This window comes from Micrasema longulum, unplaced genomic scaffold (genome assembly GCF_059751315.1).
Source record: "Micrasema longulum isolate JH-2025_06_02 unplaced genomic scaffold, ASM5975131v1 h1tg000371l, whole genome shotgun sequence".
Classification (NCBI taxonomy): domain Eukaryota; kingdom Metazoa; phylum Arthropoda; class Insecta; order Trichoptera; family Brachycentridae; genus Micrasema; species Micrasema longulum.
Genome location: NW_028277572.1, coordinates 500203 through 525976, shown reverse-complemented (window position 1 = coordinate 525976; position 25774 = coordinate 500203). Strand labels below are relative to the sequence as shown.

The window sequence follows — 25774 nt, the reverse complement described above, 5'->3', positions numbered from 1 at the left end:
GTTTAGATGACGCCGTAGGAAGCATTTAATGTAGAATTATAGATACTGTATACAAAATACCTACTCATATAAGAGTACTACCTACTTTATTACATATATTATACACTGAGGCTGGTTGGTTAATGCGAGATAATAAATTATAATGCAATATTAAATTAATATGAATAGAATAGACACGGCGTCTGAAGTCTGAAACGACTGTCCGAGAGATTGTCTCATCAAGAGGAGAAATTTCAAGGAACAACGAAAGAGAGAAATCAATAAATGCGTCATTATTTTATGCAATTTGCGCCTTTAATAGGCGTACACATTTTAAACATATTGAACACAGTAAAAAAAAAACTAAAATTATTTCAGGTCACAAAGTTATTTTATAGGCAAAGGGAGGGGAAAAGATTTGATGATTGTTTAACGATAGTAATTAATTTGAATACACTAAAACTGCATTAGCCATTATCGGTTACATACTACCAATTATGTTACAAACGCATCATTAGCATTATCAATTTTACTAGATAGAATAGGGAATTATCACTTTTTTTAAACAATTTTATATTAATAAGGGTCTATGAAATACTGCTAAGGAAAAAAAAATTCTACATACTAGTAGCAACAAAATATATTTATAAATTTATAATTTTTAATTCCCACGAAAACAGTCCATTGCATTGGCTACGCCCCTAATACGTAACGATTCGGTCAAATTTTGAACTTTGTGACCGTTTAAACATAAATAGAACGTCTTTGCGACTCTTGACGTCACAATTGACAAGGCCAAACATGTCGCGTTTTTGTTAAAACATATTTTGTAATCATTTTTATGTTTAAAATTGTGGATGAAAACATTTCTCCACAATACCAAAATGATTTTCAAAATATAATTATTTTTTCTAAATCCATTTCACGTGTTTTTGTCGGTATTCGTAGTATGTGATATTTCCCTTTTAAAAACTGATATCTTTATTGAGGATATTCAACAGATGATGCATATTGTGCGATCGTTCCGTGGTCGTTACTCGCTACTGGACAACCTTTGTAAGGCTCACTGGTCGTTAGTCATCCCATCCCGCAGGATGTTCATATAAGATGTTAAATCCAAGTATTATTATAATTATATCGGCCAGTTCCATCGACGATGACTCCCCCTAACAATGGGGATCTCGAGATCTGGACACTGGACACTGATGTCCACAAATGGCTATCGACACAATTAATCGGAAATTGATTGTACCCGATTGTTTAGTCAGCAGAGCCGAAGGAAATCCATATCGAGATGGATAATACGGGGCTGACGATGTGAAATATTCGTACAAGTCCCCGCCGCGTTTGCAAGCAATTTATTATCAAAGAAACACGCTTTTTGTAATATACACCGACAAGAAACTGAGAAACAATAGAGCGATGCAAAATAATAGCCGTTTGACCTTAATACATTCGGTCTAGTGTCTGGTGGTCTGGCACATTTATAACAACCCACGAGGCTCTAGTTTTGGGAACCTTACCTCCCTCAAACTTCAACATCACCACAACTAAACTCGCAAGTAAACTATGTAGAATATATTCCAGATGATGGGTCTGAATTCTGAATGTCTGCGGGCAATCATAAACCAAGTATGTGACTTGTTTCCCATTTTCAAAAAAAACAAGAGTGATCTAAAAAGCTTAATTTCAAATAAAAAATATCATTTCCACCGATAAAATATTATCGGTAATGTTAAAAATGAGGTTCTTATAAATATCTTTTATGGTACGATTTTCGCAATATGCTCTAGATCAGAGGCACGATTTGATGCAATACTGCAACAGTGAAGTTTCATTAGAATATTTAACTTTTTATTGTTAAGTCGAATATCAGAGTAAGATTATTAAACAGAATTCTGCAAGTTTAATGCCATTTTCTCGGTAGGTATATTTTTCTAGTTCTTTGTATTACAGCATTCGCTGGCACGCGTTGTCTCGCGACTCACGACAAGGAATGTGTGTCTCAAGCAGTTGTCACCTATGTGAATGTAGATAGATAGGCCACGGAAAGAATTGGCGCACATACACAGCCAAACGAGTATATACAAATACACATATCCCCAGTGCAAATACCATCCATCCGGCATGCAAATAATATGACCACACCACGCAAGTATGCGAGTTTCCCGATACAACACGAGGCGGCTCCTCGGAGTCGAAATACAGACATGCAAACTCGTCACCGAACAACGCTGATTCAAGAGAGAAAATTGTGTTTATCAATATATATATTATACACGTAATTGGTATTTTTTAACCAGTACCAGTAAGCTGCGTTAAAACGCAGAAAATTTACATAATCATTACTCAACTCCTTGTTCAAAGATAAGTTCGCTAACACTATTTCTGAAAAATAAGGTCATACGTTCGTGTAAAGAATAATTACATTTTAAACAAAACGTAATGAAAACACCTTTGTTATCAGGATGCGCGAGGGTAAAGTTTGTGAGCGATCAATTTTGTTTTTACTTCGTTCGAAAACTTTCTTCTGTCCGTCACTTTCCAAAACCTTGTCAGGAAAACGACAACTTCTATACCGAGAAGACGTCGCGTTACTTTTCCATAAATGGCAAACCTCACTCGGCCCAGCCGAAGCCTTTAAAAAGTACATCGAGTTCCCAGTGGATTACAAATAAAATCATTTATGCCAAGAATGCACTCTGACGCATGCAAGAATATTTGCTAAAAACCATAAGAAATATTTATTGAAATATGCGGTTTATATGGGGTCATTTTTAACAGGCTTAAAAAGACTCGGATGTAAAGAAATTCGTCATCGACTATAAATAGGCAAGTTAGTTTTGATATTTGTGATTTTTGTCGTTTAAAAGATTCTGCGAAAACAAAGTATACGTAAGTAAACGGTACCGTATTCGTAGACGGTGGGTCTATTTTACAAACCTTGAAAATGAAACAAAAAGAGCTTCAAAAACGAGGTCGGATGTCGATGTTCATCAAATGAAGGTTGATTTCATTTGAAAGAGAATTTAATAATGAAATGGAAATGTGGAATTGTGAGAACGCGATATAAATATATTATACTTTATGCCTAGAAATAAACAACTTGTGTTTGAAAACACAACAAAAACTGGTTTGTGTAAAATATACATCATACTTGTAGGTAGTAAGTTAACAACATAGGTATATATATTTAAAATGCGAGAAGTCTAAAATAAATATGAAAAAATGGTACCACGCGAATTGATGAAATAGCTAAAACATTTCGTCTAAAAAAATGTATCGCAAAAACTGTTTTCGAATACATCACACAATATGGAGATAATCGAAATTTAATAATGCGGTAACATCTATAATAGGTTACGATTGGGAAAAGAATAAAGTTAGTATAAAAAATGGATTTGTGATACAAAATTCTTCCAGGCACATTATGTACCCCGTTTAAATAGATTTTTGGTTGAAAGAAGAGAAAGAAGCTTTTTATAGAAACAAATAAATAAATCGGGTTGTGGTTTCGTGGCTAGTGTCGCGGATTCACAAATCAGTGGTCAGTGGTCAGAGGTTCGAGCCTCAATCTACCCCAACTTGACTCTCATTTTTTAATAGAGAATTATTTAAAACTCGTTGAAAACGGTTACCGAAAACAATGTAAATCATAAGAACACAAATGTTTATTAAAAATAAAAATTAAGGTAAACATTGCACCTCCACCTAACTGATGCAGTATTAAGTTTTTTTTCGTTATACCTATTGCCTTAACAATATATTTGAATAAATATTTGTCGTTTAGCGTTCATAATGATCGCTTTATATGTTAGGTATGCTTTATGCCGCTTGCTGATTTTACTCGAGCGTTGGACTAAAATATTTACAGTGAAAGCCTCCAAATCAGTGACCTTCACCTGAGATTCGTTATGTGGATCGGCTCCGTAATAGTTAATTTAATTATTATGTAAATGTTGGTACGATAATCGTTAATATGTGCTATGCTAACTTGTTACAAAAAATCTAGGCTTGCAACTAGATTAAATTACATGTTTAATTCAATAGTCCAATTTCTTTGATTACCAATTACCACTAGATGCAAATCAAAGATACATTGGTAAGACAAAACTAACGGGCGGGGCGGGTAGAATTAAACGGTTATCCATGCAGATAATACCTAGGATGAAACAAGAATATTCTTCATTTGTTTATTATAATGTAGTTTTACATGCTAACAATACTTACACTGTGACAAAATTTAATTGATGTAGTTAATAACCTTTTAATAAGTATGATTATGGTATTTATCTTTTGGTGACTTATACAGGATGTTCTCTAAACCCTGTCACATCCGAAACCACGATAATCAGTATGAGAAAGAAGGCATATTGGCAAATTAAAACATTTTTTTAGAACGACTAAAATCTTCAAAAATAAAATATAGAAAAAAAAATGGTTGCTTACTTCTGCAGGGGAGAAGTGAGGGGGGCGCGGACGTGCGGTTGACAGTGTATCAGGCTTCCCCCTCCTCGTTTCTCCCCTACAGGAGTAAGCAACCATTTGTTTTTTATTTATCTTTTATTTTTTAAGATTTTAGTCGTTCTAAAAATTTATTTTAATGTGCCAATATGTCTTCTTGCTCATACTGGTCATCGTGGTTTCGGATGTGACAGGGTTTAAAGAACACCCTGTATAATGTAGTAATATTACTAAAAGTATTTCAGAAAGTTTCAGTCTATCAATCATGGATAGGACTGAAATGAACGTGTTTTGTACGAGTAATCAATCTGTCGAAAATATTATCTCATAATGGATTATTGATTTCTGTTGTTGATATTTCTTCGTGAAACTCCATTGTTAATAAATGAACACCGTGCATCAAAATACTCAGTTTAGTTTAGTTTCACTTTTTATTTATCTTTTGACCACCGAGCGCTCTCGACGGAGAAGACATCTTTAGAGTGGTAGAATAAGACACATCGGGTGAAAGCGACTAATAAGGTTTTTTTCACATTTGATTCATAGCATCTCATTTGCTATATTATTTCTTTTTCGAGATGAACACAAAGTGATATTAAAAATATCTAATCTAAACGAGTAACGAGAACATTTTCAAAAACAACAATAGAACGCTTAGAAATCCAGTTATGAAATTGGCAGAACTCAAGAGTGCATTCTAAATTTCACACAGTTTTCTATTCGTATTTCGGCCGATCGTTTATGAATAGCAAATAATTAATCAGCGAAAATGTTTTTTCACACGTAACACGGGCCAGAGTTAATTCAACGCGAGAGCTGACGCAAACCCTACTACAATATAAGATTACGTACTTAGGCATTCATACATACGTAACAGACGAAGTACGAAGACATGGGTCGGAATATAATGCTAGTTAGCCCGAATGAGGGCGGCCAGCGGCCATTCGGACAGGATTGTTCGATACAATATCAATAGTATCGGAACCGCGGAACATGCACCCACAAGATGTTCACTGTTCACCGTGTAGCCACGGCCAAGTACTGGTGGTTTTACTTAAGCTGGCGCGCTCATAAAACTTACACTAACGCACGTTGATTAAAAAAAATGTTGTATTAAATTTTAACCAAATGTGCTATCGTTTTTTAAATTCGGTGCTGGATTCGAGGGTTGTGCATATGAAAAAAAAATCAATTGGTTAAGAAAATGTAATATTAATTTACTAAAATACTTTTTTTCATTATTTTATATTTTTTAAATCATTTTTTAAAATGTTGCATTTTACTAGTCATAATCCTTGCAAGCACAGGGGACAATTTACATTGATAAAAATATATTTTTTATTAGTCAATTACTCTAGAACTAGAATGCGAAATTATGTAGATTGTTTTAAATATATAAATAACAAGATTTTTTGTTTATCAATAAGTGTGTAGACATATTTTCTCCGATATAATTTGTACTGTGCATTTTAATAACATTATATTAATTATTGTTATGATGAACACAAAATATTAAATAAAAAACATGCTTGTTTAAAAATAAATACTCGTAAATATGACATTTTAAATTAAAAAAAAATTAAATAGGTAAATCAATATACAACATCAAGATTTTTTAAATCTGTATTCTGTACATTAAACATGTTTTTGTGTAAGTTTTGCGAAAGCACAGCAGAAAGTACATAATCGATCTATTCATGATTTGATTAAATGAAAATACCTACATATTTATAAACCAGTGTTTTTAATCCGTAACTTAATACTCGTGCATATTATTATATTTTTACTATTAAGAATTGTAGCGAAATTCAGACGAACGCAGAAGCATCCTGTGTATATTGTATTACCATATCATTAGCAACTAATAAAGCAATAGTTGTCTATGTCACGCTCATAAACGCGTCTGAGCGCGAGAGAGACAGAGATTATTTTCATAATGCGTATGCCGTGCGATGTCATACCATGGGCTTATTCACTGATACTACACAATGCGTATGTGTAAGTATAGCGCACGCGCCAGCTTACAACTTCAACATGTTAATAATAATCGTTAAAACTCATCATCATTCCATGTTTGCTACCTAGTTGAAGCATAATGGTGTCCACGAAGATACTCCAAGCATCTCTGTCGGCTGCCAGCCCCTGTGCATCCTACCAAGTTAGGCTCGCGCTCCATAGTTCTGACACGAACTGCCGACAAAAGGTCAGCGGTAGACGTTATCATCCGCGGTACATGGCCTAGCCAACTGTATCGCCTTCGCTTGATGACAGTTGTCACGGGAGTTTGCTGCGTCCGTTCCCTTATTACTTCATTCCTTATCTTCGTTAAACCTACACCATCGATACCTAATAAAGCGGGGTGGGAAGTTAGTTTAGAGTGGAAACATAAATTTTTCAAGTGTTTATCTATGAAACGATTTTCTCGAGAATTTTGTAATGGGCAGAGGCGTTCAATCAGATTACCCGGTAGGGCTGCGGTAATCCGGAAATTTAGCGGACAATAGAGCACTCGGAGATTTCTCACAATAATCGCGCGAGTCGGAGCTACATACGAGTAGTTCCACGGGAGGAATTATAAAATATGAACGTGACACGTTAAATCGAGAAATTTAATTACACGTGGCGGCCCGAGAAGTCGGAATTTGCCGACCGAAGCTCCGAACAAAGGGGTTAACAAAACAAAAAGTGTATAAGGTTTCGTTGCGAAATCCCATCGCGTATATATTACCACTGCCGACTGCCGACCTTGGGTCCTCGCCGATGACGTCACCGCGAAAAAAGGCCGTGTGTAACCGACTTCATAGCGTGCCCGCGTGGAATATTTCCGAGAAATAGAAGACGCGAGGAAAAAGGTTGAAAACATGGAGAGATAATATTTTTTCCGGTAGCGTGCTGTTCTGCGCCTTGTCACGCGGGCGATCTGACCGGTAACTGGCAGACTGCAGACAGGACGAGCAGAGATCCGTCCGCCTTACATCAATGTGGATACGTGGGAATTAATCGTTCGATTGTCTAGTCTAGATCACACGCGAAATGGCGAACTCGCGGCGAAGAAGCGATGAAAATCAACCACGGAAAATATTAACGTTAAAACAAACGCTCAAATGATAGCCTGAGGTACGCGAAACGTTTTAATACTCCACCCTATATTCCCATTATCCAATGACCTTGGCAGCAATGAGTCACAAAACAGTAGCTGAATACAAAGACATTTCACATCTTCGCCTGATCGGACCTGGCAATTACAGACAGAGTTCTACTTCTCTACTTGCACCTGAAGTTAAGTCGCAAAGAGGTTAATATTGCGGAGAATAACGGACGATTCTGCAACATGGTCTCCTCTATACTCTGTACACAATGCGTGTATATATTTAGTGAGAAATGTTGTTAATTTGTCTCTCGCCCACCAGTAGACAGTACTTCGTACTCGATATCTATACTCTAACTCCACGCGAGTGACGACCGCATTCTCCGAGGATTATGCACCACCAAACCCGGAGCGATCGAATAACCGACTACGAACATAACCATCAAGCCGACTAACTCGGAAAGAATTTCGGCGTTTGAAACCTGTTCTCAACAGCCAGAAAATAAAACTTATCAACGGCCAATTCATGGATTTTGAATGGGACTTGAGTCAAAGCCTGTAAAAATAACTATGTAGGTGTAGTGGTACTTTGCATATGTACAGTAAAGATAATTATTACAACCGGGATGAAAGGACTTATCAAATGGTGGTGGTCATAATATGTTTCTAAATAAAGGAGATAAATTTCAAACTGGGTTGTGGTCCAGTACTCGCGGATCAGAGACCGAGGTTTGAAACCCGCTCTAACAACTTAATTGCCATTTTCTAGCAGTTATTTACTAGTTGAAAATGTCACTGAAATTTAAATATTTGGATAGATCATTATGATGCAAACATTTATTTAAAAAATAAATAAAAATGGGACCCCGCCAAGGAAAGTAGGAATTTAATAAGTAAAATAAATGCACTAGAAACAATGTTTGCCAAATAAGTACTTTGGTACACACAAAAAAAAACGAGAAACGATATATTATACTGATTTAATTTAACCTCTAAACGTGTCTTCGGAGAATCTTGGGGGTACGGTGGTTTGACTTGGTGAAGAATGAATAAATAAGAAAACGGACGCAGCAAACGCCGGTGACAACTGTCATCGAGCGTAGGTGATACTGTTGGCTTGGCCATATTGCCTATTTTTCGAGGCATCAATCAGGTTCCTCCTGAACGTCCGATGACTGTTCCTCGGCAAAACCTGACTTGGGAGGATGGACAGAAGCTAGTAGTTGACGGAGATGCCTGGCGGCTTTTTTTGGACACCATATGTTCCAACTAGGGAGCGGACATGGAATGATGTGATGACGAAAATTTAACCACATGGCATGGTAAAAAATGCGAACTCCTATGTTAGTAGTTAGTGCAATTGCCTACATGAATGAGGTTCTAAAAGATTCCCAAGTCCACATAAAATAAGAAAATGGAGGCGTTTTTGTTTATTATAATATCTTTGTTCTCTATAGCGCCTAAAGCGTGAAGCTGATCATCTTGTCTGTTTCGAAAAGGTATTTCTGCAATAATTATTGTCGTACAACGCTGTTGCCCTGCCCATCATTAGACGCGGATAAGGTTAAGAAAGCAAATAAAGCATTGACTATAAAATGTAAAAAAATTCCATGGAATTGAAATAGTTTTTTTTTTTTTATAATATCAGATTGCTTGGTAGAGTTGAATAAATACTCAGAAGTATTTTTATTTCAACTTCTTTAAATGAATTAAGAATTATTTAAAGTGTGGACGGAACATGAGTGCGAGTGACCGGATATCCCGTGTACGTTCATCAACCGCACGGTAGGAAACGCAACCGAGATATATTATTATAATATTCTATGGCACTAAAGCACCTTTACAAGAGACTCGAGTACATGATTCAGCCGATTATAAATTTAGTATTATTATCAGACAAAGGCGAATCACACATCACACCTCACGCCGGACTTATGCGGGGGCTAAACGAACCGGAAAAAATCTGTATAAGAAGCATAAATACACTATAAATTCTAAAATGTAATCGCACTTCACATAAACAGTAAACAAACGTGAGTTATATGGCTCCGCTCTCTACTCGAATGTTTTTTTGAACAGTCTTCGTCAGCGGGGAAAATGCATTTGACAATAATAAGAAATGTAATAATTTAACTATCCCTAGTTCGTAACACTGATTACTGATTATCATTCCTCTGTAACAAATATCCTGAATAATTTATTAGTGAAGCGAAGCCGTCCATTGAATATCTTAATTTATAATGTTTCGAAGAGCTTTTTAGGTCCAGTTACATTGGAAAAAGTTACAAGTTAAACGTTTTCGACGAAAAATGAAAAAATACGTTGCGTGACAAAAATAACTGTTTATGGCCGAATAAAGAATACAGTTCTGTGTGTGAAATAAAATCAGAACTCTGTGGTGGTATTCTCGATCTAAGATTCATAATGGCACCCCTGAACGAGTGTTTGTGCTGCTCTCATTTAAAAATCCTGTTAAGTCCGCCTTGTTGTATGGTGGTTGACGCGTTTGTCTGCCATTCTCGTGATCCTGGGTTCGATTCCTGGCGGGGTGGACAAAATATATTGATTTTAAAGGTTGTTTGAACTGCAATATTTCATTGTATCTGGACGGCACCTAAAACAAAAGGTCACGAATCTCAAGGATCTGGGCGTCAGATTAGTAAGCACCCTGATGTTCCATGATCACATAGAGGCAATCGGTGGTACAACTGGTAAAGCGTTGAAGATGTTAGGATTCGTTCGGCGTACTGCCAGGGTTTTCGAAAATACTTGCGTACTGAGAACTCTTGGCAACTTCTTGGCGCGAAGTAGACTCGAGAGTGGCTCGATGATTTAGGGGCTACGTGAACTGAAGTGCTCTCTTATAATACAGAGAATCCAAAATAATTTTCTAAGATGAGATATGACATAATATCTCCACATGAGTGCAGGTATTACACTCGGCTCTACCCGACCGACTTTCTCCAGCTCGAAGGTATGCTTGATTACAATAGTTTAGAGACTAGAGGAATGTGTATTATTAAGCTACACATTTTTATAGATTGTTGTGCGGTATGGTCGACAATCCTAAAATTATGATGAGCATTGGTTTGTATGATCCTTTTAATTACCTAAGACAGCGTCAGCATATATTCCAATTTGCAGGGACCAACCTGCCGATGGTTATGCCTGTTGGAAAAGCTACCGCTATGCTGAACAAGATAGATGTTGATATATTCCATGTCTCCGAAGGGGTTTTCCGGAGCAGGATTTTCCTACTACTTTGACAAGAGTCTCTTATATGCATTTTCAATGTATTTTTAATAAGTATTTACGCCTCAATTTTAAGTTTGTATTGTACCTTATTATTTATGAAATTAATTTAATTGAATCACCTTACCAGTAATAAGTCCGGAATTTAATCTATATTAGTATACCTTCGTTTTCTTATTTTACATGTATATTATGGTTAATCAAGATCTTTTATTATTATTGATGATGACAAAATTAGTAAGATAAACCAACTCATTTTGACGGAAACGTGAATATTATTTCAAAACTTTAGCCTAAGTCGGCCTCGTGGTGTAGTGGTCAGCGCATTTACCTACCATGCAAGAGGTCTCGGGTTCGATTCCCGGCATGGTTGACATGAAATATTTATTTAAAAATGTGTTTTTACACTAGAATATTGTATCAACCCTGGAACCTGAAACGTAAGACTCGTCATCTTCCTTCGTGTAACCAAAATAATCCAAGAGATGCTGCGATTTGTGTGCCAATGCAGTGCCCTATGCACCATTAGATGCAAAAAGGTAATAAAGGTGATGATGAAGTCTGACTTTAATTCAAGCTTTTTTGCTGCACCACTCTTAGGCGTTGATGTATTTTGAAAAAAAAAGGGGTTGTAGGTTCGTGGTAGTTTTGCAGATTCACGGATCAAAGGTCCGAGGTTCGAACGCCGCACTGTCGGCTCTACCACAACTTGATATTTATTTTCTAATAGCCAGTTATTTTCAATTTGTCAAATTTCCCCCAAAAATGTAAATATTATTCTTATATATTATGTAATATATTTTATTTCTTACGGACATAAAATCAAAATAATTTACACGATTTGAACTAATAAATTATACGTACTATAAACTCTTTTTTTTCCCCCAAATTTAATTATGTACCTACCAACTTTTATGCAGTATTTTATATTTGTATCTATAAAGCATAAAATCACACGATACCTTCCTTTAAAAAATATTGTTTATTAGACAAGTACCTACATACTAACTCGTTATACCATAAAACTCATTATTTTAATTACCTGTCGTGTAAAATCCTCCTGGATGTATTCGATAATTATTAAATAAATATTAGGTAAATAAAATAAAAAAATAAATAATCAAGTGTACGTAGTAAACGTCCATATTATTTAACTGATCTGAAAAAATAATATTTATAAACAATAATAAACCTGTAGATATTTCCATGCAATAAGTTAAATAAAATGTTTTTCTTTTTTAATATTTTAATGGCAAATAAATACTTTTGAAAAGCACCTTAGAGGCAGGTAAATTACAAAGATGGCGCTATAAGACTATGCATAATAAACTCAATTGAAATATTTGTTACATAGCACAACGAATCGTAAAACTACAAGTAGTATTCTGAGTGACAGTCCATAATACCCACGGAAGTACTTTCATTGCTATTGTTACGAGTTCAAATCCCAGAGATGCTAATAAAAAAGTGATTTTAAAAAACTACAACCTCTGCTGGATTACATTTCCACGTTGAAAATAAGATTATATATAAAAAGCAGTTATCTTAAGTTGGCTACATTCAGTATTATTATCATTACACAAGTAGATAACGTGTTCGCATTGATAACAATTGATTTAACTAGAATAAAATATGTTTTATTGATAAGAATTTAACCAAGTTGAGTCATTCCACAAAACATTCGGTAACTAAAAAAAATCTATATTTTGTTTTAAAAAAACACGACGTAATTGACTGTTTTCAAGTTTTTAATTACAGGAGCAGCGGTTTAATTATTGACGGAACCTGTCACTTTGACATCTCACGTCAGATAATAGATAATTACATTTTGTCAAATAATTCATTTCTGACAGGCATTTGGTATTTCAAACGAAACGACGAAATGAACAGACGTTATATTCGAGGTTATAAATGCAATTTAGTAGTTACATTACGGCATAATAAGGTATTTTAACAATTTTACAGAGGGGTTCTTACAAATATGAAATATTTCGGTTTATAGCGTATGTTAGCTATACACCGACAACGCAGCACGGCTTTTTGCTGTAAATAATATAACCTTGTCTAATAAATAAGGCCACCAATTAATAGTTTGGCCTGTAATGGCAATCTGGCGGGTTCCACAATGGAGCGAGTGGTAGGACCTCCATTATGACCACTATGCATAATGTTACATTTCCCGAGAATGGTGTTAGCTTTAGCCATATGCACACGTCATCCAGCCTGCAGATGATTGTGAGATTTTAAATCGATACAAGAAAGCGAGGGGCAACGCACGGCTACAACCAGCACCATTTGTACACCTTCACGGGAGGACGTGCGCCGAGTCTTTCGTCTCCTTCTGTTCGCTCCATTTTGACAGATGAGAAGGAGACGGCCGCCGGCACGACGGTCGTGACCCGCGGGCAATAAACGAAATGGGCGGACGGTGCTCGCTCGCCGATTTCAACAGCGATATTTGGTCCTAAATCCCGGACACACGGCCGAAATCAACCGTTAAACGGATACAAAACCACCGAGCCTAGTCGTCAGTATATTGCGCAAGACGGGGACATAATATAAAACTAGCGTAAATCCTTACTTCCTCTCGCCGCATAATCTCCACTTGCAAACGTTTGTGGAATTCTTCGCATTCGTCCTTGTACTTCTCCATTTCTTCTTTAGTTTGACGCATTTTTTTCTTTAACACATCTAGTATGGTGCCCTGCTGCATGTTTGTCGTCATTTTCGTAGATTATTTACTATCACAAACACTAAAAATATATAAAGAAAACACGACCAAGGCGCTGACACCCGCACGTCACTAAAAAAACCACCGACTGGCGAGGATGGGCAAGGCTGCTCGCAACGGGCGCCTGGGTTGGTCGAATACCCAACATGGCGACCGTTAGAGAGGGACGCATAATCGCGACAACTTTTATCCGCCGTCACGGTCGACGTAACAATAATTTAAACAATAAATCTAATAAAATACATAACTGTTCTCATAAACATGAATCAATTTTACTGATTCCATCAAAAGTATCATTATAATAGACTGATATGTATTTAAATATGAATGAGTTTCTATCGTATTAACTTTCTACGTACAAATTAATTGTTTGCCGGTTCGAAAAAACGAAATTTAACAATAATCATTGTTATTTAATTTTATTGGTATACATATGACAAATTTATTTTTTAAGATAGTTTTATTTACGTAAAACATTATACTAGTGTTCTTTAAAACAGGAAAGCCAAAATCTTTTTTTTATTTTTATATTAGTAAGCCGAATAAAGGTGTCACAGGGATAAATAAAATCACATCTAAATAGAAATTGGCAAAGAAAACTATATGTACTTATGTATTTATATTTACTTTAAATATTTTTGAAAAATAGAAAAAAACCAAATTAGACCACAAAGAAAGTTGTATGTTTTACAATTTAAAGGTAAGTGAAAATAAAATAAACATTTAGATAAAAAAAACAAGAGGTAAAATAATAATTTTATAATTATTATTTTACCTAAATATTATTTTAAGCAACGATAATTTCGACGGCGGTAAAAAGTGAGAGCGAGTTACAGTAGGAATAGTAGCTCCACCTGTTAACGAACAAAGGCAACAGAGGACCACTTCCTGTGGGGATTACAAATTCAAAATAGAAGCGCCAAATTAACAATCAAAATAGGTTAGGTTCGTTACGCGTCGATGGCTATTTTCTTTTATCATATAAAAGCTACCGATCAATTTTACAATGGCACGCATGCAAAGCATTCATGTGAATAAACAATTGATTTTAGAGACGAAATGGTGAGTATGTTAATAAGTAGATCGTAGATACCTTATTATTTTTTAATCAAGTACCTTCTCCAGCACGCATGTGTTGTTTGTACAAACCATCGACAGTAAAAATGCTAAATGCAGAGTGAATGAAAGATTTTAGAGTATATTTTTTTATATTTTGAATCAATTCCAATTCCAAAAAAAATAAAAAAATTATTATATTTTTTTTTTCTTTTTGTCAGGTTGTAAGAAATTGCTAGTGGCAATAAGTCCGCCATTTAACCGTGTATACCTTTGTTTTATTTTTGTATTTATCACATTGTATATTATGGTTAATAAAGTTTTATTATTAATATGAAGTATTGTTCATCGATCAGCATAGAACAAACAATGGCCTTAATACTCTAATGACGACCCGTCTTAGTCGTATTGTAAACTCAACACAAGATCTGGACTTCTTTGGTTAAAGTAAAAATAAAATAGTGTAAGTCACTCCCCAAGCAAAAGAGCTAGTTTATTTTTTGGATAGTAACAGCTCCAAAATGTAAAAAAATTGTAAAAAGTAGATTGTGTAGTAAAAAAAAATATAAGTCAATTATGTAATTATATAATATTAATGAATAAATTGAAAAAAAACTTTACAACGATTTAAACGAGCACTAAATACATAGTCCAGATCTTGTCTTGATGTTCCTTATGTTTGTCAATGCTTCTTTTATTATTTTTGAATGTTTTAAACTATTCTTAAATAATAATATTTATCCCTATAATGTCCGGACAACGTCCGTAAATCAATCAATATACCCAGGTAAAACAGGTGTTATGTAAACCTACATTACGATTTATGATTAATACCAAAAACATATTTTAATGTAAATTTAAATCAGCGTTTCTCAACCACCGGTCCGCGGACCGGTGCCTACCGGTCCGTTGAGATTTTCTGCCGGTCCGCAGAAATACTTGTCGCCCATCTTAAAATTTCTGTGCTAAGAAAAGAGGCATTTGTTATTATGAACGTTTTTTCATGCGTTACCGGTACGCAAATTGTACCTCTTATTTTCACCGGTCCGCAGGCTTAAAAGGTTGGGAAACGCTGATTTGAAGGACAGTTCGTAAAATAAATCCTTATATAGTACATATAAATATGTATTGTTTTAAATAATTAATTAATAACATTTCGATTGTTTTTTCATCATCAACACCGTCATCCCCTTTCCGCACCCAATGGTGTATAGAGCAGTGCATTAGTACACCAATTGCAGCGTTTCTTGTTCATTTTTGTTACATAAAGGTAAGATGATCAGTTTTACGCTTCTGGTACCAGTCCAGTGACTATGAAATATTCTAGTGTGAAAACACCCTTTTTTAAATAAATATTTTATATCAACTATGCCGGGAAACGAATACGAGACCTCTTGCATGGTAGGTTAACACGCTGACCGTTATTAAACGAGGCCGACAAAGTTTTAGTTTATTATTTATTATATAATCCCATAGCAAGCATAAGAGGTTGCCTCTTTTTTTTGTGTGGTATTTCGTTTCGTTTTTTAGTGTACTTTTGCTTTAATATGACTATTGGTAGAAAAATGTATATGTTTATAAAATAAAAATATTGATGTATCTCATTAGGTATAGAGTAATTTTAACATTGCAAGTTAAAGTAAAACAAAAAAATTACATTAAAAAAAATAACCCACAGTAAAATACGCACTGTATTCGTAGAGTTGATTAAAAAAAATGGCTTAGCGTATTCGAACTAAGCACGACGTGATATGTATAATACGAGACTTCATCGACAAATATTTTAGTTATATGTTTAATAATTATTAATAATAAACAAAGATTACGCGGCGCTGCACCAATCCAACATTTTTTTACTAATAAATTCAAATACGTTTAAATAGGCTATGAGAAATATTAAAAAATAATAATATGTATGATATACCAGCAAAATAAATTATTATCTACAGCTAGTACTTTAGTACTATTTCCGTGGGTAAAACGGAAATGCTTTGAACACAATGTGAATGCGTACTTCTGTGTACATTAAAACCCTTTGTTTACGTCTGTGAGTAAATATGTAATTATTCTTATGTAAACCCTATTTCGATTCACTTTATCCACCATCATTATATAACTAGATCAAATTGATGAACCGATAAACATGATCATATAATTAAAACCTTAATATGTCTGTTAACTTTTTTTGTCTAGCTATATATTTGTTTTATCCCACATCCCGCAGCTGATTTGCGATCTTGTTACAAACAATAAAAATAGACGAGAATGCAAATCTGAGACAGGTATTAATGATTTATAAAATTAATTTGATGGTTGGGTCACGTGGAACGAATTGATGACCAAAAATGTAAAAGTACTTATATGGCGAGGTTGAATGATAACGCGATTGTTAAGAAAGACGCGGTATGAGAGATAAAGAGAAATCTGGTCATGTTAAAAACAGACGTCAGAATCGAAGAACATGTATGACAAGATGTATGAACGTGGATTGGTTGTAAAGTAAATGCATGTAGCGTTCTATCCTCTCTGCCTAACCCACTGGGAAATCACATTATGGCAGTAGTAGTAGTAAATTATTGACAATGTTTTATAACTTATACTATGAAAGTACAAGAACAAGGAAGTTCGCGTTTTTTTAAATTTTTTATATATTTATTTGTTAATAGACTATGGGCAAGCACTCACGCTGCATTTTTACCGCTTACAAGACAGCGTAAGGCACACCGGAACTGCTCGACGTCGACACGATCGAAACCCGGCAGAATCTCCGTGTCCCTTGTCGGCTTCAGTTCAGTTGTTCTTTTCGCTCTCACTCTTAAGATTTTCAAATACCCACATAATATAAATTCATGCCACGGTTAATTACTTCAGTGTTGTACTTAATTTAATCGCTTTTCATATAATCAGAACAATGTAAGTTAATATTTTATTCAATTTCACGCAACCTTACAACAAAAACTGCGGTAAGTCAAACTAACCATTTCATTCTAACAAAAGAGTTCACTACAAGACTATTAAACTAAGCCAATTTTTTTTTAATATATCGTATTATCAGCGCAATGATATTTTAAAGTTTTGTATTTCTAAAATAACTCAGCGTGTAACGTCAGAGGATCTTTTATGTCAGTTCTCCCGATTGGTTCGTTTACGGTAAGCAAACCGGATATCCTTCAACAGCTCTTATATCATCGGTTGTTCCATATGAACCACTGTAAAGTAATGCGTTTTTATTTTTAATTTTTTTTTTCCTTTTTTCGTACATTTTCAAGAAACTTTGCGATACAATTTAATGCTCTAATTTTTACCACGCACAAGAAAACGTTTATAGTATCTAATTTCCTCTAGGGCTTAAGTTCCTCATTAAGTATATAGGTACCTTTATAAAACAACGATAGCACTCCGACCGTTTCTAAATTCGTACAAAAGGAATCCGAGTAAATAGGCCAGGAATTCTTGGATTCTTTGGGCTAAAAACTTTATATCAAACCAAAAATGGTCATACGATCCCGATTTGAAACTAAATTATATCATTTGAATTTATGATAGATTATCCAACCATATCCATTTTCAACTGTTGCGTAAATGGCAACGTTTTTTAAAAAATCATGTCTAATGCGAACGTGTTGAAAAAAAAACTCAACCGGCATATGGCAATGATACCATATAAGCCATGTGGACTGGAGAATGGCACTAACGACATTGTAGGAAGATCTCAGTCACAGATGCACCACGATTCGTGATAGAATTCTAAAGAACCCTCAAGGGCCAACGCGTAAAAAGCTGCCAAAGTAAGAATCGATCAAAAACATTAAAACTAAGCCAAATTAAAATATATATATGTATATATATATGTATCGTATTATTAGCGCTACAATATTTCAAAGTTTCGTATTTCTGAAATAACTGCGCATGTGGCGTTAGAGGATCAGTTCTGCCCACTGTTCCATTCACGGTAAGCGAAATGGAAATCTTCCATAAATCTCTTATCATTGGTTGATTCATTTGAATTAGTGACGACGTTCAAAGTAGTCCGTTTTAAGTAAAATGTTTTTTTTTTCCATACATTTTCAAGAATCTTTGCAGTATAATTTGATGCTCCAATTTTTATCGCGCCCAAGAAAACATTTATTGTATCCAACTTCCCGAAGTTAGATCGGTTGGTTTGATTAGTTCAGTTTCATTGATTTTACGGCCTGATGAAAATTAAGTTGACCTGATGATGAACGCCGCAATGTGATCCAAAACATCGGAAAATTATGCGAACGACACACGGCACAATAACCCAGGAAAAAACTCAATTTACAAATCCAATACTTGCTAAAACCTAATAGTAAATAGTAAGTATTCACTTTAACATCATAAACCACCGGCATCACCATCATTCTACTCATATCCGCACCCGATGGTAGATAGGGCACTGGATCGGTTTATAAATCACAATAATGCTCAGTTATCGTGATGGTATTATTAATCGATCATTAAAAAGTTTGAAATTTCTGAAAACGGCCACTGATCGCGACTGTGAAATGATTGCGACTTCAGAAAAAAGCCCGCAAAGCTCGAGTAAAGCTGGATTAAGAAAATTGAGAAGGATTAAATCGTAATAATCGTAGAACAACGACGCATGTGATTTTTCTCAACTTTACATGAGAGCGGTTTAATGAGTTTTTAAACATTTTGTGTCAACTCTATTAGTACAATAATATGTCCTTTGGTATACGGGTTAGTTGTACATAGGACATAAGTATATTATTTTTTTCAAACCAGTATAGTAAAGCTTTCAAAAAACCTTTTCAAGATCAAATATTTAAAAAAGTCAATATCGCATTTTTCGTACATCCGTCGTTGTTCACGATCACGACAAAATGATCTCATAACTCAGTAATACTGAAAATTTCATAAAACATATAGTTCCAGACATTTAGGATAGCAATCAATAACTTAGCGTGCTAATACAATTAAATAAAAATAGCTTTAATTTACATGAAAAGTTGTATGTACTATATTATACGAGGTCTAATTTACCTTCCATAACTTATACGAGGAGATAATTTATTCGGTTCTCACGGTTATTAGTGGTAATAATTTTGTACGTGGATGTAAATGGATAGTAGAACGCTCGAAGTTAGCTACACATTGAGAGGTGTCAAATTAAAATGGAACATCAACCTGATAGCCGCCAATAAACGCATTTTCAAATATTATATTATCAAAAAAGAATCTTTTAATGCTACACATTTAACATAAGTTAATTGATAAGCTAATTTTCGTAAGTTTTAATTATCCATTTATAGCAAAAAAACTTTCTTACGAATGAAAGTAAATATATTTTTGTAACGAAATCTTAATGAACGTTTTTATTAATCGCGTAGCGCGATGTTTGTTTGTTTGTTATAGTTTTATATACAGTTGAAATATTTATTTAATTTGGTTATAATATACGTACATTTAAATAAAACACAATAATTGAAAAAAGCTGCAACAAAATTAATACAGGAAGCCATAAGACATTTTAGGAGGAGGCTTTTCCAATTATTGTTGAACTGGATCATTTTGTAAACACTTGCATTTTGCTAACATATTCCTCCCATTTTTTTCATGTTTGTAAGTTCTTTATAAATATTTTTTGTACTATTTTTAATTTTTTTTTTGATTAATTAAAAAAAAACTCTTATTGTACTCTTTTGAAATAAACTTATTTTAATATATTACAACAGAAGAAAATTTTAGAGAAGGTAATATAAAAGTTTACGCATCTACAGGGCTTATGACCTGTCATTGGCTGGTTTAAGTGGCCACTTTACGCACACTGTGTAACATTTACCATTCTGCCCATATTTGAACATGTATACCCCTTCAATTCTTTAATCTGTCGATGTTTGTGAAGTTAAAGAGCTAAAACCATTATTTATGCGGGTGAGATATTTGAATTGAATTATTTCACCTACATACTAGAAACTTATATTTTTACGAATCCCGCATAAATAAAGGTTTTAGCTCTTTAACTTCACAAACATCAACAGATGAAGGAATTAAAGGGATATAGATGTTCAAATATGGGCAGAATGGTAAATGTTACACAGTGTGTAAAGTGGACACTTAAACCAGCCAATGACAGGTCATAAGCCCTGTAGATGCCTAGACTTCTATATTACCTTCCCTCAATTTTTTTTCATCTCTGTTGTAATATGTTAATATTTACAGCTCCCAGGGAGTTGAATCCAGTCCTTGTCTTAATAAATTTGGACAAACTTAAAATATTGTTGAAACTTATTTTAATTTATTTAACCCCTTAATTTTATTATGTGAATTAAAATTGCAACATTATAATGTATTTGTCGCTTTACTGAGAGGAGATCAATTTCTTTATGCATTCGTTCTAAAATTGAATAATACTACCTTATGATTGCGAAGGTAAGTAATAAAAACAATATTATAATGACACAGCATTGATTTCCACCGATTAAACTATTTTAATAATTGGTAAATACGCCGCTAAAATGATCTTATTAACCTACCCACCGCAGGGGTCTTTAAGTGAACTTCCGAGTGGCTCTTTTTTTAGGGGCTACGAGCAGAAAATGCTGATCGCGTGATCTCCGATCAGTAAGTATCTAGTGAACCTACACACTTTATTAAATAGATCGGACATGCCCAATAAATGAAGTCAATTGAGATTTAATGAAAAATCGTACGCATTCAATTATCAAACACTGTTCGAATATGGATATTGGAAGTACAAGACAATGTCAGTCTATCATATAATTTATTTAAATGGTTTTCTAGGTCATCCTCGTTTTCGGAACCCATCGTGAATAATTCACGTATATGCTCCATGCACGCGTGAGAGGAGATAATATGATGATATAAAGGATCAAAGGATGTTTACTAACTGAGATGGATATGTTCTCATCATCACCATGGCTGCATCATCAGCATGGCATGTGATGTTAATGACCTTATCTCCCTTAGTAGATTCACTATTTTTTTTCTTAAAAGCGTTTTTTTCGTATATTTATTCTGCTTGTGTAAAAAAAGATTTTTGGCGTATAAATTATTGTGCTATATTTAGTGATAAAGGTGCTAAACTTGCTTTGTTTCTTTGTTTTTCTGAATATGTGTTATTTTTTAGATGTTAATATTATTTATATCCCAGATTTAGTTGTTGTAACTCCTGGGAATGTAATTCAACGTATTATACTAGTAAAATACTTTGTGTTATATGATTTGTAAATAAATAAAAAATATAAAAAATTGTCAAATAAAATATCATAACATTGAATAAAATATCGATAAAATATTAACGAAAAAAAAACTGATTCGTCAAAAATAACGAGCAGGTACCTAAAATGAGGTTTTCTAATAGGTACAACATTCTATAATAAAACCTCTTTAAGATAAATAAACTCTTTAAGATAAAACAAAAAATAACTTTATCGCGTCAAACTAAAAATATTTAGGTAATGTAATGCGATAAGCCGGAATAAAGTGATAATCCACTCTAAGCGGTGTAAGTATAAATACATTAGTAATTATATATTGAAACACGAAAGCTTTTAGTTTTCGATAAGGACACGACTTCGAATGACCAAGATTGGAAGACGAATGTTCATAGCTTTCATTTAAATAGACGGATACACGTAACATTGATTATTGTATGTATCTTGTAAACTAGGCCACGGGCTCAGCATCCGAGGAGATGGAGTGGTTATCTGATATTAGACTATGAATCATTATGGCCATTGTTGCCTCGGGTTAGGAGTTTTAAATGTAACTTTTTTCAGAGACTTACAATATTCACGCAACAAATATGTAGTATTTGTAATATGTGGGCCACATACATATTATGTAAGAACAATACAATGTTGTACTGGGGCCTTATGCAAAAAATATATAACATTTTGTCATCCACTATTTAAAAAATATATTTTTATCAAAATAAATTGCATTTGTTTGTGTACGTATAATTGAGGAAGTTGAACATAAGTCAGTTAACCAACAATTTAATGAACATAGAACTACATATTATTACGTATATGTAAGTAAATTGATGCGCTCAAAGCAAGGAAAAACGTGTTGTAATAAGGATATAATATATACTCGTACATATGTATATTGTGAGAGTGGAATAAATATTTAGTTATAAAGTTTATCTACAGTTTTATTGTGGACGCCAATTGATCGCTTATACTCCTTAAAAAATACAAAACAATAATAATCAATAAAAATGTTTAATGGTCTTGATAATATATAAATGATGGCCTTAAGAAATGGGTTGCATTTATAATCGATTTAAGTATTTAGAAATTTAACCGTACCTATCCCAAACTCTGATGGAGTCTCAAATACCCAAATAAATAAAAAAAACATTTATTAAACTGATTTATGCGTCTGACAGCTTTTTGAGGTTACCTTCCTAAACCTTCGATTTCGCTTTTTAGATTCATTGAATTGAAATTGAAATAAATGTTGAATAGAAAATAGATAATTTGTCGCCATTATCTGCTTAAATGGATTGACGAAGACTTCTTAAATTTATTGCAGGAGGTTCGACAATTAGTAATATTTCAATTTAATGTGACATAATTTCCCGAAATCGTATTGATTTATTGTTTTGATTACCCCTAAAGAGCGTTAATGATGCCTTAGCGTTTGTATGTCAAGGTGCACGACCTTTATTTTGATATTGAAATGAATATAATTGAACGGTCACAATAATAATTCACGGTAATCGCGGTTCACTCAAAGTCGTGATTCGTCACACCTCTTAAAAACATTCACATAATATATTATGTTGTGTTTAAGGATTAAGGACATATCTGACAGTCAAAAGAAGTCGAAAACAATGTTTTGACAACTGAGATTTTTCAGAATCTACATAAGAAAGATCATTGACAAATTAAATTGTAATCTCTGATCTAATTATAATCAAAACTATTACTGATAAATAAATAAAAAACAGTAATGTATTACTGAAGGTACCACATATTATGCTATTGTATATAAAAATAAGTTTAGTATGAATTATTGAAAAAATCATACCTGCCATTTTTATCAAAATTTACCTTTAATGGTCAGGTTTTTATAATAATAATTCAGTCATCGCAATAAATAATGTAAATATAACTCCAAACATTATTTCTGCATATCTTAATTTCGTAAAAATAAAACCCGCTATGAAACTGCATAGCAAGTCGTACGGCTATAAGCAACCGAATCGATATGGTCAACTCAAATTTTTAATTATCATTATTGGAAACATATTACATAATGTTACAAAACATGCCACCAGCAAAATTTGACACAAATAGCCCGACTACGGTATGAAAATAATATCATAAAATTCGACTGCCTACAAGCATTATCCATTCCAATGTCCAATATATTGGTTTAATCCTCCAGGGCTGGTATTTTGGATCTTCTCGCGGGGTCATCGCTTTGCTTCATATATATGGCCACACTGATTATTAAATCTCAAACGAATACAATCACTTGAAACCAAATGTGATGATTTTCATTTAGAACATTATTGCGACCCAAAACACTTAATAAGGTTGAATTGAGCAAAACGTATCGGTTTTTTTTCCCATTTTTTTAAACAGTTTTTTAATTGATATTTTATAGTTCGACATTAATTTGATGTTTAATCATAGGTGTGGCCATATATAAAGCTAAGCGAAGTCGCATGCAAAAAATAACAATCCCTAAAAGAAACACTCTCCACGGGGTATATAAGATTTAGAAGCATCACAGGATTGGTTTGCAGCAAACACTCCTTAAAGTATCTTCTTGATCCTCAGCGCCTATTTTTAACTGGTCATAACATAATGTGCGATTCATATCTCCTTTAATTTGATTAAGGTTCTCTTATCAGAGTCATCCTTAGTGGATCGTTCCTTCGTGATTTGTGTTTGTTGATATCCATTCACGACTGGTTCCATACTGAAATTTTACGTTGTCTGTGCATTATCTCTGTATGTGTAATGGATTACTCATCCATTCGGGTATAGCTGGTATTGCACAGTTCGCTATTAATCTACCTCATTATCTCCACATAGAAAATGAGAAATAAATAGTAAATAATAATAACAGCGTATCGCCATAGTCCATAAATGAATTCGTGTTGAAAGTGATCGAGTCGCCGTGGCCTGTTCACCTCGAGTAAACATCTGTGATCGCGCCGTTAGTATTAACTCCATATATGGAAAACGGTACAGAGACATACTCTGACATCGATTACAGCCAGGACAATAACACATCACGGACCGATCAGTTCTGAATGAGGATAAAAATACTATACGATAAAGTATTGAATAACAATGTGAGGTAGAGTTCAATTTACAAATATAGAAAGCTAAGTATGGGTCATTTTTAGTTTTCGGATCTATAAATTACTATGGCTCACAATTTTTTTTTGACTTAAGCAACAGCTACATTTAACTGCTCTTCTAGTAAAATGTGAAATCTAAGTTAAAAACGCTTATCAAACATTAATTCCTTAAAAAATATCAAATTAATGTAACGTTTCACGAAATAAAATATTGTACTTGTACTATATTATTTCTTTTCTTACCTTGTACAATGGGGAAGTTTTGTTAATAGCCTATTAAACTAATCCAAAAAAATATTTTTTTTAGTCTTTATATATCGTATTATCATCGCTACGTTTTTTTTAAGTTTTGTATTTTTTTAATTACTTTAATTTACTGTTACGTTTCAGGTTCTCTTCCCCTTCTTCTCGGTGAGTTCTGCTGATTGGTCAGTTGATTTACAGTAAACCAGAAATCTATCAAAACTCGTTTATCGTTGGTTGATTCGGAAAAAAACTAGTGACGTCATGCAAAGTAATTCGTTTTCATTATTTTTTTCATAAATTTTCAAGAAACTTCCCCGTACCCTCTAATTTTTACCGCGCGTAAGAATACATTTTTTGTATCAAATTTCCCGTAGGGCTCAAATTCCTTAATTATGGAAACCTATTTTTTGTTCTGAGCCCATGCAATATTTCTTAATGTTGACTACAAATATTTAGAACTGTTGGTTTTCCGAAAAAAGTAAAATAAAGAAGAGAATATCTTTTTAAAAATAGGATACTTAGTGCAGAAATGTCATTTGCAGTTTTATTTGGATTGAGCCGATCATTAAATTTTGCCCAATTGATATATTTTATCTTATTTGTATTTAAAAAAAAGATAATACGGATG

The 25774-nt window shown here is 33.8% G+C and overlaps 1 protein-coding gene across 13 annotated transcripts in view; it reads right to left on the bottom strand.

Moving 5' to 3' along the window:
• Tm1 (tropomyosin 1) overlaps positions 1-25774 on the bottom strand; it is a 99289-nt gene that overhangs the window by 32899 nt on the left and 40616 nt on the right. For 2 of the 13 annotated variants that reach the window (XM_088225562.1, XM_088225563.1), the window contains exon 1: positions 13365-13644. The exons of 9 other annotated variants lie outside the window; for them this stretch is intronic. In XM_088225562.1, coding sequence (XP_088081688.1) covers positions 13365-13508 — 144 coding nt within the window. In that variant the 5' untranslated portion in view covers positions 13509-13644. Of the gene's footprint in view, positions 1-13364; positions 13645-25774 lie in introns of those variants that run through there. 2 more of the 13 variants (XM_088225561.1, XM_088225564.1) reach the window with 2 other exon arrangements.